Source organism: Capra hircus, chromosome 21 (assembly GCF_001704415.2).
Source record: "Capra hircus breed San Clemente chromosome 21, ASM170441v1, whole genome shotgun sequence".
NCBI lineage: Eukaryota > Metazoa > Chordata > Mammalia > Artiodactyla > Bovidae > Capra > Capra hircus.
Window position 1 is genome coordinate 56068525 of NC_030828.1, and position 12140 is coordinate 56080664.

The 12140-nt window shown below is 49.2% G+C and overlaps 1 protein-coding gene across 2 annotated transcripts in view; it reads right to left on the bottom strand.

Annotated features, from left to right (window-relative positions):
- The window catches only part of FBLN5 (fibulin 5), a 92588-nt gene that overhangs the window by 26222 nt on the left and 54226 nt on the right, over window positions 1-12140 (bottom strand). For both annotated transcript variants that reach the window (XM_018066211.1, XM_005695319.3), the window contains 3 exons: window positions 9337-9459; window positions 4793-4909; window positions 559-678 (listed from right to left, as the gene is read on the bottom strand). In XM_018066211.1, the coding sequence (XP_017921700.1) occupies window positions 559-678; window positions 4793-4909; window positions 9337-9459 (360 nt within the window). The remainder of the gene's footprint in view (window positions 1-558; window positions 679-4792; window positions 4910-9336; window positions 9460-12140) is intronic.

Here is a 12140-nt window from a genome sequence, read left to right on the forward strand (position 1 = left end):
TCACAATAAATTAAGATTTTATTCATTCAACATCCAATCTTTCATTAGTTGATCTGAAAACTAGTTACTGCATGTTCATGATGGGCCAGGTCTAAAGTTAGGCACTGATTATAGAGATTTTAATAGTTTACATACATAATCTCATTCATTCAACACTCCCCCTCCCAACCCTACCCTGCGAGACTTGCTTTTATTCCTGCTATTATTCTATTAGCACTATCTGCCCTATTCCCATGACTTGACTCAGTGCTGGGTGAAGACAGATAATTCAAACCAGCATGCAAAATTAGGCAATTCCTCTTCCTCTTCAACCCCATGTCAGATCCTAACAGTTAGCTCCGCTGATTTTTGCATTAAGGGTCAAATAACTAGGGACGTGCAGTTGCGTGCCACCTTTGGGAAGTGACTCATCTCTGTTTTGTGTGGTTGTAACCCCGCTGCACTGGAAAATGTCCCAAACTGGAAATCTGTCTGGGAAATAAGTGGAAACACCTGTGAAGAAACCCCTGTCCCAGTGCCCCTAGGACAAGTGGAAGTCTCCAAAGCCAAGCTCATTACCACTGCAATGAACGCCATCATCCTCAAGTTCATATCCTGGGTCACAGCGGCAGATGAAAGAGCCATAGGTGTTGACACAGGTTTGTACACAGGGATTCTCAGTTGCACACTCATTCACATCTGTAAAAAAAAAAAGCATATCACTAACCATTCCCACAAGAGAACTTTGTATTCACTCAGCAGAAGAATGCACCAGCAGCAAAATCCACTACCACCAGGAGACCAGACCCACAGATACCAAGGATCTCCATCTAGGACCTGTCAGATGGAGAGCTCAGACCCCAAAGAGCTCACTGAAGAAGCACGGACTCCATCCATACATCCCCTCTGGGGCTGCAAGTTAGGAAGGGTGGAAACGGCGTGTATACATTTCATATACGTGTGTAGACATGTACACGTTTACACCTCCAAGGAAGTCTACTCTCCAAGGCTCGCCAACGGGAATTTCTAGGCTACATCTGCTCCTTCCCATCCCCAGTTAGCTCTTACCTCACCCCCACTGACTTTGAAGTTTCAGATAAAGAGGTAAATAAGCATGATTATTTACAAAAAAATAACTATTCACTATCGCTGTGGACTGAACTGTGTCCCCTCCAAAATTCATATGTTGAAACCCTCATCCCCACATGTGATGATATCTGGAGATGGGGCCTTTGGGAGGTAATTAAGGTTAAATGAACTCATAAAGGTGGGGCCCTTATGAAAAGAAGCACTAGAGCGCTTGCTCTTGCTCTTTCTGTTGTGTGAGAACAGGGAGAAGGTGGCCACCTACAAGCCAAGAGGCACCCAGGCAGCCAATCATGCTGGCAACTTCACCTTGGACTTTCAGCCTCCACAACTGACAGAAAGTAAATTTATGTTGTCTAAGCCACCACGGTCTATGGTATAACATTTTATCATGGCAGCCTGAGCCAACTACGATAGATGGACATAAATAATGTCACTGATAATTACAGAAGGATCTCGTACTCACCGAATCCTTACAGCCTGGGCTCAGGACCATCACCCCATGTTACAAGTTCAGTAGGTTAAGGAGAGAACCACAAAAGGGCCCAAGGAAACTTTAAGGAGTGATGGGATATTCATTGGGCTTCCCAGGTGGCACTAATGGGAAAGAACTCACCTGCCAATGCAGGAGACATAAGAGATGAGGGTTTGATCCCAGGATCTGGAAGATTCCCTGGAGGAGGGCATGGCAACCCACTCCAGTATTTTCCCCTGGAGAAGCCCATGGACAGAGAAGCCTGACAGGCTACTGTCCATAGGGTTGCAAAAAGTCGGACACAACCGAAGCGACTTAGCACACACGCACGCGATATTCACTATCTTGAGGTGGCGATGGTTTCGTGGGGATATATGTATGTCAAAGTGCATGAAATCGTGTGCCTTTAACAGTGCAGTTCATCTTATGTCACTTATACATCAACAAAGATGTTTATCTTGGTTTTGAAGTTGACAGATGTGCCCAAGTCCCCAAGCTAGCAAGGGCACAGTTGAAAATGGGACGTGAGTCAGGGGTCTTTCCACAATATACAGGGTTCATTCTGCAGAGCTCAGAGAAGGGGAGGCAAGAAGGGAGCCACTGGTACGACAGCACTGGCTGACCCATTTTAAACTCCTCTCCCCCCCCCCCCCCGATGCTCCACATGACAATGGCCAAAGTGCCAGCTGAGAAAATGTCTATCCCTTTCAAAGTCCAGGTAAACCTCTTCAGACTTTTAATTTGAATGCTTTCAGAATTAAAAGGGAAGTGGCTCACTGAAGAAGCACGGACTCCATCCATACATCCCCTCTGGGGTTGCAAGTTAGGAAGGGTGGAAACGGCGTGTAAGAAGTTTTTCTTACAGAAGAGGGCAAGCCCATATCCACATAGCTCCCACTTCCTGGCATCTTTGAAACTTTCAGAGGGGCAAAAAAAAAAAAAAAAATAGATGGCCATGCAGGGCAAGTCCAGGGAGATGCCAGTCTCCACCGGTGCAAAGGAAGTCTAGAGGCTGTCCACCCAGGAGGCCAGGAAAATGTGATGCCAGGCTGTCCAGGCAGGACAGCACCAAGGAGAAGGAGGGCTCGAGTCCTCGGCTTCCAGCCAGAGGCTGGCTGTGCAAGGAGAGCAAGCCCAAGACCCGCCCTCTTACAGTTTCAGCTACTTGCACTTCTGCCCCCAGGACCCTGGCAGCCCTCTCTGGCCAGCCCTGCCCTCCACACCTGCCCAAGGGCCCTTCTGAATGCTGTGGGAGCGGACCCGCTCCCCACTCCAACCTGCTGGACAGGACGACTGGACTCTTGGGCTTTACGCTCCTTTCTGCCACCACCTAGCTGCATGACTCTGGCCAAATTGCTTAACCTCTTTGAAGCCTGATTTCCTCATCTGCCCTGCCTACCTCACAAGGCTATTGTTGGGGCTCAGTGAAACGAACAAACGTGACAATCCTTTGACGAGGGCAAAGCCCTCTACCTTGCTTGAGGTGTTAGGAATACAAAAGCTTGCTGGAGTCAGTCACATCCTGTGTCGCCGTGGACCCTGCTGATGCGATATCCCAGTGGCCGAGTGCCTGCGTCCAGGCCTGGGTGCTGTGTCTGTCGCTTTATCACACTGCTGGACCCAGAGCCAGGTATGTTAACTGCTCCTTGTCAGAGGATGCTCTCCACGGGACACAACGGCCTTTGGGCTTCTCTGTGCGTGGCTGTGCCTTAGGAGGGGCTGGCATCTCGAACCTCCAGCCCTGGCACGGAGAAGCCTGCATCTGCGCTAAGCCACTTATCACAGCAGCAAAGGAGCCAGGCGCCTGCTCCCCTGCCCAATCAGCTCCCTCAACCTCCCAGGCCAGCCTCTGCTCTCAGGAGAAAATGACCTCTCCTGGCATGAGGAACACAGTCGAGACTTCTTGGAACAACAGCAGAACCAGCTTTGGAAGAGAGACTGACAAAGAATCCAGGATCCAGCTCTTTAACGCTGATGCGTTCCTGTTTACTCAATGACTTAGATACGATTAAACTAATGGAGACATAATATCCTCCAACTAGCTGGCCAGGAGCCTGCCAGCCAGACCGCGAGTACTGTGACAAGGAAATGGATCCTGCAAAAGCTGGTGGCAGGCTCCAAACAAAGACCTCATTCTGAGTCTCTGGCGCTGTCTCCACCCTGGATGGGGCAGCTGCCAGGGACTGGCGGCCCCGGGCTGCGGGCTGGGGGTGGAGAGCTGGGGGCCAGGCAGGACTTGCGCTAATTCTTTGGGTCTTAAGTCCCCTGTTCACTTCCTGAGCAGAAGATACCTTCAGCTGGAAAGTGCCATAAGCCTGGAACTTGTTTTTCTTACTTATCAGTATGTGACACGATCATGTCAAAGTCAGAAAATGCCTTTGTTTCATTCTGCTACTGCGGGGAATGTCGGGTTGTAAGGGAAGTTACCACTATCACCATCCTATTACTCTTTAAAATAACAGGCCCTCCTAGCATGGACAAGGGAAAGCTATAATGACAGGCATCAAAGTTGCCTGTGGGGCTTCCCCTGGTGGCTCTGGGGTAAAGAATCTGCCTGCCAATGCAGGAGACAAGGGTTCCATCCCTGATCCAGGAAGATCCCTCTAAGCAACTCAGCCCATGTGCCATAACTACTGAAACCCCCAAGCCCTAGAGCACGCCCTCTGTATCAAGAGAAGCCACCACAGTGAGAAGCCCATGCAGAGAATAGCTCCTGCTTGCTGCAACTAGAGAAAGCCCATGCAGCAATGAAGACCCTGCACAGCCAAAAGTAAAATAAATAAAGAAAATTATTATTTTTTAAAAGTTGCCTGTGAAACCCTTGCATAAAATGTATGTGAATATCTCGCATTTCATCAGGAATCAGGAGCCCTCTCTCTTTATCCCTCTTTGGGCCTTGGGAATTGAACTCAGGCTAAGAGGACATATGAGAAAGCTTCTGACTGATCAAAAATGTTGGCAAGGCTACTTGCGGACAGCGGATACACAGAGAGAAGCAAAATCCATGAAATCGTAAGCTCCCAGCTGGTGGATGATGCGGTTCTAATCTCAGTAAATGCGCAGAGTACATCCTGACATGTTTCACATAAGCTCAGTTAGGATCTCAGGTTTCTGTAAGCAACGGCATGAGCGGGCAGTGAGTGGAAATACACTTTAACAACGGCGTTTCCCACCGACATAAGCTGTCAGACTCTGAAGAAGACAGCATCTAGGGTTTCACACTGTGTTCAAGCTATCATTCACGTCACATACCTTGGCAAGACCTTCCATCCTCGTTGAGGGTAAAACCAGGGTTGCATGTACAGGAATAAGAGCCGGGAACATTCGCGCACAGCTGCTGGCAGTAGCCATAACGACATTCATCAATGTCTGGAAACAGAATCGCAAGCAAGGTAAGATATTTCTTCTCCATCACCGGTGCCACCCCCAGCATCATTACGGCCCGTCTCTTCTGGAACAGCATCACAAAGGGAAGCGAAAGGGGAGCTAATGCAAAGACAGCACCGACTAAGCCTCAGGGAAAGTGACAACCCTCTGGATTCCAGGCTCAATCTCCCCACCATCCTCCCTGACCTGTCTCAGTCTTGTGAACACCTGAACCTATCTTGAAAGCTGCAGAAAAAATTTTTTTGCTTAGAGAGGAACGTTGGTCCAGGTGACCTCTAGGATTTCATCCAAATCTAAGACTTAACACTAAGACGGATCCAACCCTGACAGTCGCTCTAAGATTCTATGGGAGCGTGTCATTGCCCTGGGAATGGACAAGTTAAAGTGTAAAAGGATTCCATAGCGTGGTTCCTGTAGGCTCTTTGCCAGCTCCACTAATAATGAATATGGGGACCTTCCTGGTGATTCAGCGGTTAAGAATCTACCTGGTAATGCAGGGAACATGAGTTCAATCCCTGATCAGGGAACTAAGACCCCAAACATCATGGGGCAATTCAATGCGCGCACCACAACTAGAGAAGTCACCACTTGCCACAACCAGAAGGCCTGCCTGCTTCAACGAAAGGCCCTGCATGATGCAACTAAGACCTGACACAGCCAAATAAATAATAATTTCTTTAAAAATAATAATAAACAATGAATATGTCTGGCTGTTGGGAACAAGACTGAGTACAGGCTAGGCCAAGCTGGGGAGCACCGCAGTCTGGAGACCTGTGAACCCAGGAGCACAAGGATGCTGGAGTTCACCTTGAATCTCCTCTTTGTAGCACAGCAGCCATAAAACTCTGGATAAACACACCTTTTTCAAACTACAACCAGTTTCTTGAGCAAGCAGCTATGTGGGTGAATGGTTCTTTTTAGCAGAGCCAGGCTGACATGTACCAGTCAATGGGGAGTCTGAGGTTATGGGAAAGCACTTCCCAACACCCCAGGCTGATGGGCTGGAGAAATCACTCCTGCAAGATAGGATGTTTTCAATGAAGCCTCCAGGTGGGGACTAAGCTCTCACTTGACTTATAGCTATAACGGGTCCCTATTTCATGCTCAACTCCTCCTAAATGTTCCCCCTCTGGTATCCCAGTTCCTTTGGAACCAGGGTCCATTCAGCATTTTGAAGACCAGCTTAGAACTTTTCTCTGTGCCTGGCTTCTACCACCTACTGCCAGAAAGCAGTAGCCCCTCATTGGAAGAACTGATGCTGAAGCTCCAGTACTTTGATGCTGATGAGAAGAGCTGACTCATCGGAAAAGACTCTGATGCTGGGAAAGATTGAGGGCAGGAAGAGAAGGCGGTGACAGAGGATGAAATGGTTGGATGGCATCACCATCTCAATTGACATAAGTCTGAGCAAACTCCAGGAAAGAGTAAAGGATGGGAAAACCTGGTGAGCTGAAGTCCATAGGGTCACAAAGAATTGGACAAGACTGAATGACTGAACAACTGCCAGAAGGGACCCCACCTCCACATTACTCATTATTCAGCCCCCCTCAGAAGCTGTGCCCTGCCCTTGTGATTCCGTTTTATCTCTGAGTGGCAGCTACTTTTAACCCAGCTCACCCCACTGCTGAGAGGCATGCAGCTCCCACGTGGAAAGCACATTGGCTTGTGCAGTTGCTGGTCCTGACTCTTATGTGGGTGCAGTTGGGTGTGTCCCCAAGCCCAGAGAGACAGCAGGGGAAAAGAGGGCATCTTCTGCCTTAGGGATGGCTTGGAGGAAAGGCAATCCCCTGGCCCTTCTTTTTCTGCAAAGGCAGTGCCTCCAAAGTCATGCAGAAAGGGTGGTGGATGGCTGTGGAATTTGCACCTTGAAAGCAAAAGAAGAGTTTGGCCAGGAGAAGGCACAAGTTTAGCCATATTGGGGAAAGGTCCTCACTTTGGATGTCAATTATAAGCAGACTGTGCGTACAGCACCAATTAGGCCTCCAGAAGCATCCTTCCTAAAGCTTCATGCTCTGTGAATAAGAACAACCCTCCTGGGGGAGGAATGTCCCAGTTACTGTCCCCACTCAGATGGGGAGGGGTTTCCTGGCCCCAAGGTCTCTGCAATCTGGCCTGCATGTCCCGGTCACCTGGTCTTCTCTAGCACCCCCTTGTGGAGGAAAAAACTGGACTGAAAAACAGGCCGCAGATTTTAGACCCAACTAACTGTCCAGCATGTCCCTCCTCTATGAGTCTCAGTTTCCAACTCTATAAAAGGTGGATGACATAATATATAACATCCCTTCCAGCTCTGAAATGCTACACATTGAGTTCCCATACAAATAACTCACACTGATCTGCTTATGTTCAAATCAGTGGCCTCAGATTTTCCATAATAGCTGAGGTTGGTTAAAATGCAAAGCAATCATCATATTCACATATGCCCATGTGCAGCCAGCTCTTCGGTGCCTGGAAAGGAGAACCAAGTGAGGTCCAAGCTGGCTTGTCAGGCCTCTTTGGGCAGGGCTCTACAGGAGACCTCAACACAGTCTCAATCAAGAGAAAATGGGAAAAAAGAATCTTTTTGTCTGTTTGTTTCCATGATGTTGTTTGGATTTATTTCTTAGCACCTCCAGGACTGACTTTCAGGCAACAGAACAGTGTCTTGAGACTTTAAACTAGAAGGGCTTTTCCAAGAAACAGGAAAGAAATCACACCCTAGGAAGAGAAATTGCAATGACAACTAGAGATTGCTATGAATGCATTCACTTGGCTAAACCAAAGACTAGAGGGGAAGAAAGGAAAATAGCCCTCCAGAAAAAATAAACAGAGGGATCATACAGCTGATGCCAACTGCAAGGGAGAAAATTCTCAATAGGTGCTGACTGACTTCTTAAAAAAGACCAGAGCTAGAGGGGTGGGCATAGGGTGGGGGATTTGGTGGGGTATTGGAAGGAGATGATGTTAGATCTGAATCCCCTGATTCACATTTGAGACCTGGGACATTTCTGTGACAAAGCGAGCACTCCCTTCTCTCGGTAGGATTTCTAATTAGGGACAGAAGGCAATGGCACCCCACTCCAGTCCTCTTGCCCGGAAAATCCCATGGGCGGAGGAGCCTGGTAGGCTGCAGTCCATGGGGTCACGAAGAGTTGGACACGACTGAGTGACTTCCCTTTCATTTTTCACTTTCATGCATTGGAGGAGGAAATGGCAACCCACTCCAGTGTTCTTGCCTGGAGAATCCCAGGGACTGGGGAGCCTGGTGGGCTGCCGTCTATGGGGTCACACAGAGTCAGACACAACTGAAGCGACTTAGCAGCAGCAGCAACCCACACCTCTACCACTTCCTGCCTCTGTTATAAATTTCCAAAGGCAGAAAGAAGGTCTAGGTAAGACCAAATATGAACCTTTAAAAATTACATTAAAAAATTCTGATGATGGAGAGGCAGTGGCGAAGGCCTGAAAAGCACCTTCCTATCCTGGCAGAGTCTTTATTAGACTCTATATAAACAGGGCAGCGAAAGGGAGGAAGACCTCAAGGCTCAGGGCCTGAAAAGCAGGGTAAGCAGCTGCAGCCATGATGGATTAATCCCAACTGTCAACAGCAGGGAGCCAGGCTTCTGCAAGCTTGTCTGCATTTGGGACTGGACAAAAACATGTTTTAGTGGTTCAGTGGTAAAGAATCTACCTACAGTGGAGGAGATGCAGATCTGATCTGTGGGTTGGGAAGATCCCCTGGAGAAGGAAATGGCAACCCACTCCAATATTCTTGCCTGGGAAATCCCATGAACCTACAGGAACCTAGAAGGCCACAGTCCATTGGGTTGCAAGAGATACAACTTAGTGAGTAAACCACCACCACTGTCATAATAAAAATAAGAGAATGTGAAAGTGGCTCAGTCATCTCCGACTCTTTGCGACCCCATGGACTGTACAGTCCATAGAATTCTCCAGGCCAGAGTACTGGAGTGAGTAGCCTTTCCCTTCTCTAGGGGATCTTCCCAACCCAGGGATCTAACCCAGGTCTCCCGCATTGCAGGCAGACTTTTTACCAGCTTAGCCATGAGGGAATACTGGATTGGGTAGATCCAAGAATACTGGAGTGGGTAGCCTATCCCTTCTCCAGTGGATCTTCCTGACCCAGGAATCAAACTGGAGTCTCCTGCATTGTAGGCAGATTCTTTACCAACTGAGCAATCAGAGAAAGCCAAAAATAAGAAAGTGGGGGAAAGAAATCCCTGCTGGTGACATGCCGTGATGTGGTGATGGTGACAAGTGATCTTAAAGGGTGGTGCTCCATGTAAGCTCAACAGTCTTCTGCCACCCCCAGCCCCAAAGAAAAGCCCATTGCCCTTAGGCCACCCAGCCATGACCACAATTCACAATACCCCCAGGCAATCATTCACTTTCAAGAGTTTCTCTATTACCTAAGCACTGGCCTTCGAGCAGCCAGTAGCCATCCGTGCAGGAACAGGTGTAGCCTCCTTCGGTGTTGATGCAAATCTGGGTAGGGTTACACTGGTGGGAATCCGTTGCACACTCGTCCACATCTGTAACACAGACATATTCCAAAGAATGTCACCTACATCTGTTTAGAGCCCTTGGAGCCACCAGAGGTGCTAACTGCTTGCTTGTCTGGCTGGGAGGCAGTTGATTATGCCCCTGGATTGCATCACCTCCCTAACAGGTACCACTAGGAGACCCTGGCTTTTCTGGAGGGGGCAGAGCTAATCTGCTCCCTGGAAAATCTACAAGGGAAATGGCCAAAAAGAAAACACATCCTTAAGCACTGTTCCACCATCCTGTCCAACATTCTCTGAAAGCAAGTTCCCCTTGATGACAACCATTACTTGATTTAGAAATGTATTAGGCTTATCCATTCACATATAAACAGGTCTGTTGTGTACCTTCTGGGTGCACAGAGCCATGATAAACAATTCTGAGAACAATAACGGAAGGAAGAGAAACATCCCTCGCTAGAGGAAGACTGCGAGTCACTTGACGGCATCCACATATGAAAATCTTTTAATTTGGGGCCCCTGCATCTTCAGGAAGCTTCTAGGAGCCCTCCAGCCTTCCCTCCTCCACTCCAGAGCTCTGGGGCTCACCTCCTGCTGCCCTCTGCTCAGATTGGGTTTCCCCATGCTGTCGTTACACATGCCCATCTGTTTGCTGCCGGGCAGGTACTTGTGCCAAGTCAGTCCCTTCTCCTTCATTGGGGCCGTCAAAGCGCAGAGACCAAGCTGCATTATGGCCGCGTTTCTCATCTGGTGTACACAGTACTCAAAACTGTTTCAGCTGAAACGAATCCTACTTTCTTTTCTCCCCACCCTGCACCTTAGGGAGTCCTGTAATGGGTGCTCCTGACACCACGCCCTCACTTTGACGAAACTCCACAGGGATTCACCTGGCGCCCTTAATTCATCTGGCCTGGCCCTGCCTCTCCCCTTCACTCCCACTTTCACCTGCCTGCACCCTTAGGGCTCCTGCCTTTTGCCCTCTCATTAGGGTTTGCTCATCTACGCCCTATCCCTCCAGAATGGACCATTGCACCATCAGGAATATCAAGTTGACAGAGAGTTTGTTAGGGTTTTGCCATAACAGCTTCCGAAAAACCCAAACAAACATTTTGGCCAACCCAGAAGCATTGAAAGCTGCACTTCACTGAGACTGAGCGGTGCACCTGGCTCTTCATTTTCCTCTCACAGTCGCCCCATGCAGTGGGCTAGTGATTCCCATTTTACAGATGGGAAAATGGTGCCGAACATGCTGTAGCATCGAGCCCAGAGTGGAGCCCAGGCCTCCCTGCCTCCCAGGCCCCTCTGTCCAGGGATGACAGGGCTCATGCTGCCGGGCCCTGGCAGGTCAAGCAGAGGAGAGGGAGCTGAGCTTTTGCTGCCTTTTCCTGCCCCACCAGGGAAACTGTCTGCCTCTTAACATTGTAGATGGCAGACTGGGGGCAGGGGGCAGCGTTGGGGGCCCCGAGGACTCCAAAGTGTTAGCTCCATAGGTAACTCAGGAAGCGAGCACAACTGATCCAGTGAAACAAACATTCAGCCCGGTAAGTGACGGTCTCCTGGGTCCAAGGACAACACCCACCAAATCCACCACCATGTGCCTCATCAGTCGACACCAAGGACGCTGGTCAGTTCCCACCCCAGCCCCGGTGACCAGAGTCTGGAACCAGGCTCCAGCCTTCTCAACATGGACAACCTCCAAGAACCTACTTCCAGGGTGGCAGCCACCTCTGCTGCACCCCAACGATGTACAGCCTTGATGGCAAAGACCCAGGGCCGTTCTCAGCTGCAAGAGTTCCTGCCTTTGCCCTGGGCATCGCCTCCAGCCCCAGCTCTGCCCACCCAGCAGAGCCTCCCAGGGGAACCCGCAAATAATGCTTGGCCGGCAGCCGCTCCTGCTCAAATCTGTATCGAAGTCTAGGATAATAAATAACGCCACTATCAGCCAGCACATATTTACATCTTCCGGCAGGAAGTGATGGATGACAATTGTACCCTGGGAACAACTCTGCCTTAGGAATGTGTGCCCTTTATCCTGCTTCGAGGGGAACGGAGGGTGAAGGAGCAGCAGAGCAGTCAGAGAGCCCTGGCGACAGCAAGTTCCCAGGGCTCTATGCTGTGTAACCTGCATGGAGACGACATGCCCCCAGTAGCCTGAGAGAGAGCCACCAAACTGGGAGAGGCCCAGACTGGGCTCAGAGGAGCGCAGGAGGCCTCAATGTGTAGGCACGTACGAACAATTCAAATCATCCAGAAACAAAATCTCTAAGGTTTATTTTTTTTAATCCACCATTTTTACTCAGTTAAAGTAACTCAGTTATACTGCATATCTATTGATGGACATTCAAAAAACTACGTGAATTGACTGATTGGATGACTTGCACGGCTTGAATTCATTGTCAATTGATTGACGTTGAACAGATGGTCAATCTAAATATGTTCTGAGAACTCAGTAAGTCTGGGAGTCTCTGGGGGGAAGTATGTCCCATCTTTATATCCTCAAAATATACCTGGTTTAACTTGGGTCTACGCATGTGTTGAATCGTGTCTGATTCTTTGTGACCCCGTGGACTGTAGCCCACCAGGCTCCTCTTGTCCATTGGTTTTCCAGGCAAGAATACTGGAGTGGGTTGCCATTTCCTCCTCCAAGGGATCTTCCCTCCAGGGGATCTTCCTCCTCCAAGGAAATCTTCCCACCAGGGGATCCTCCTCCT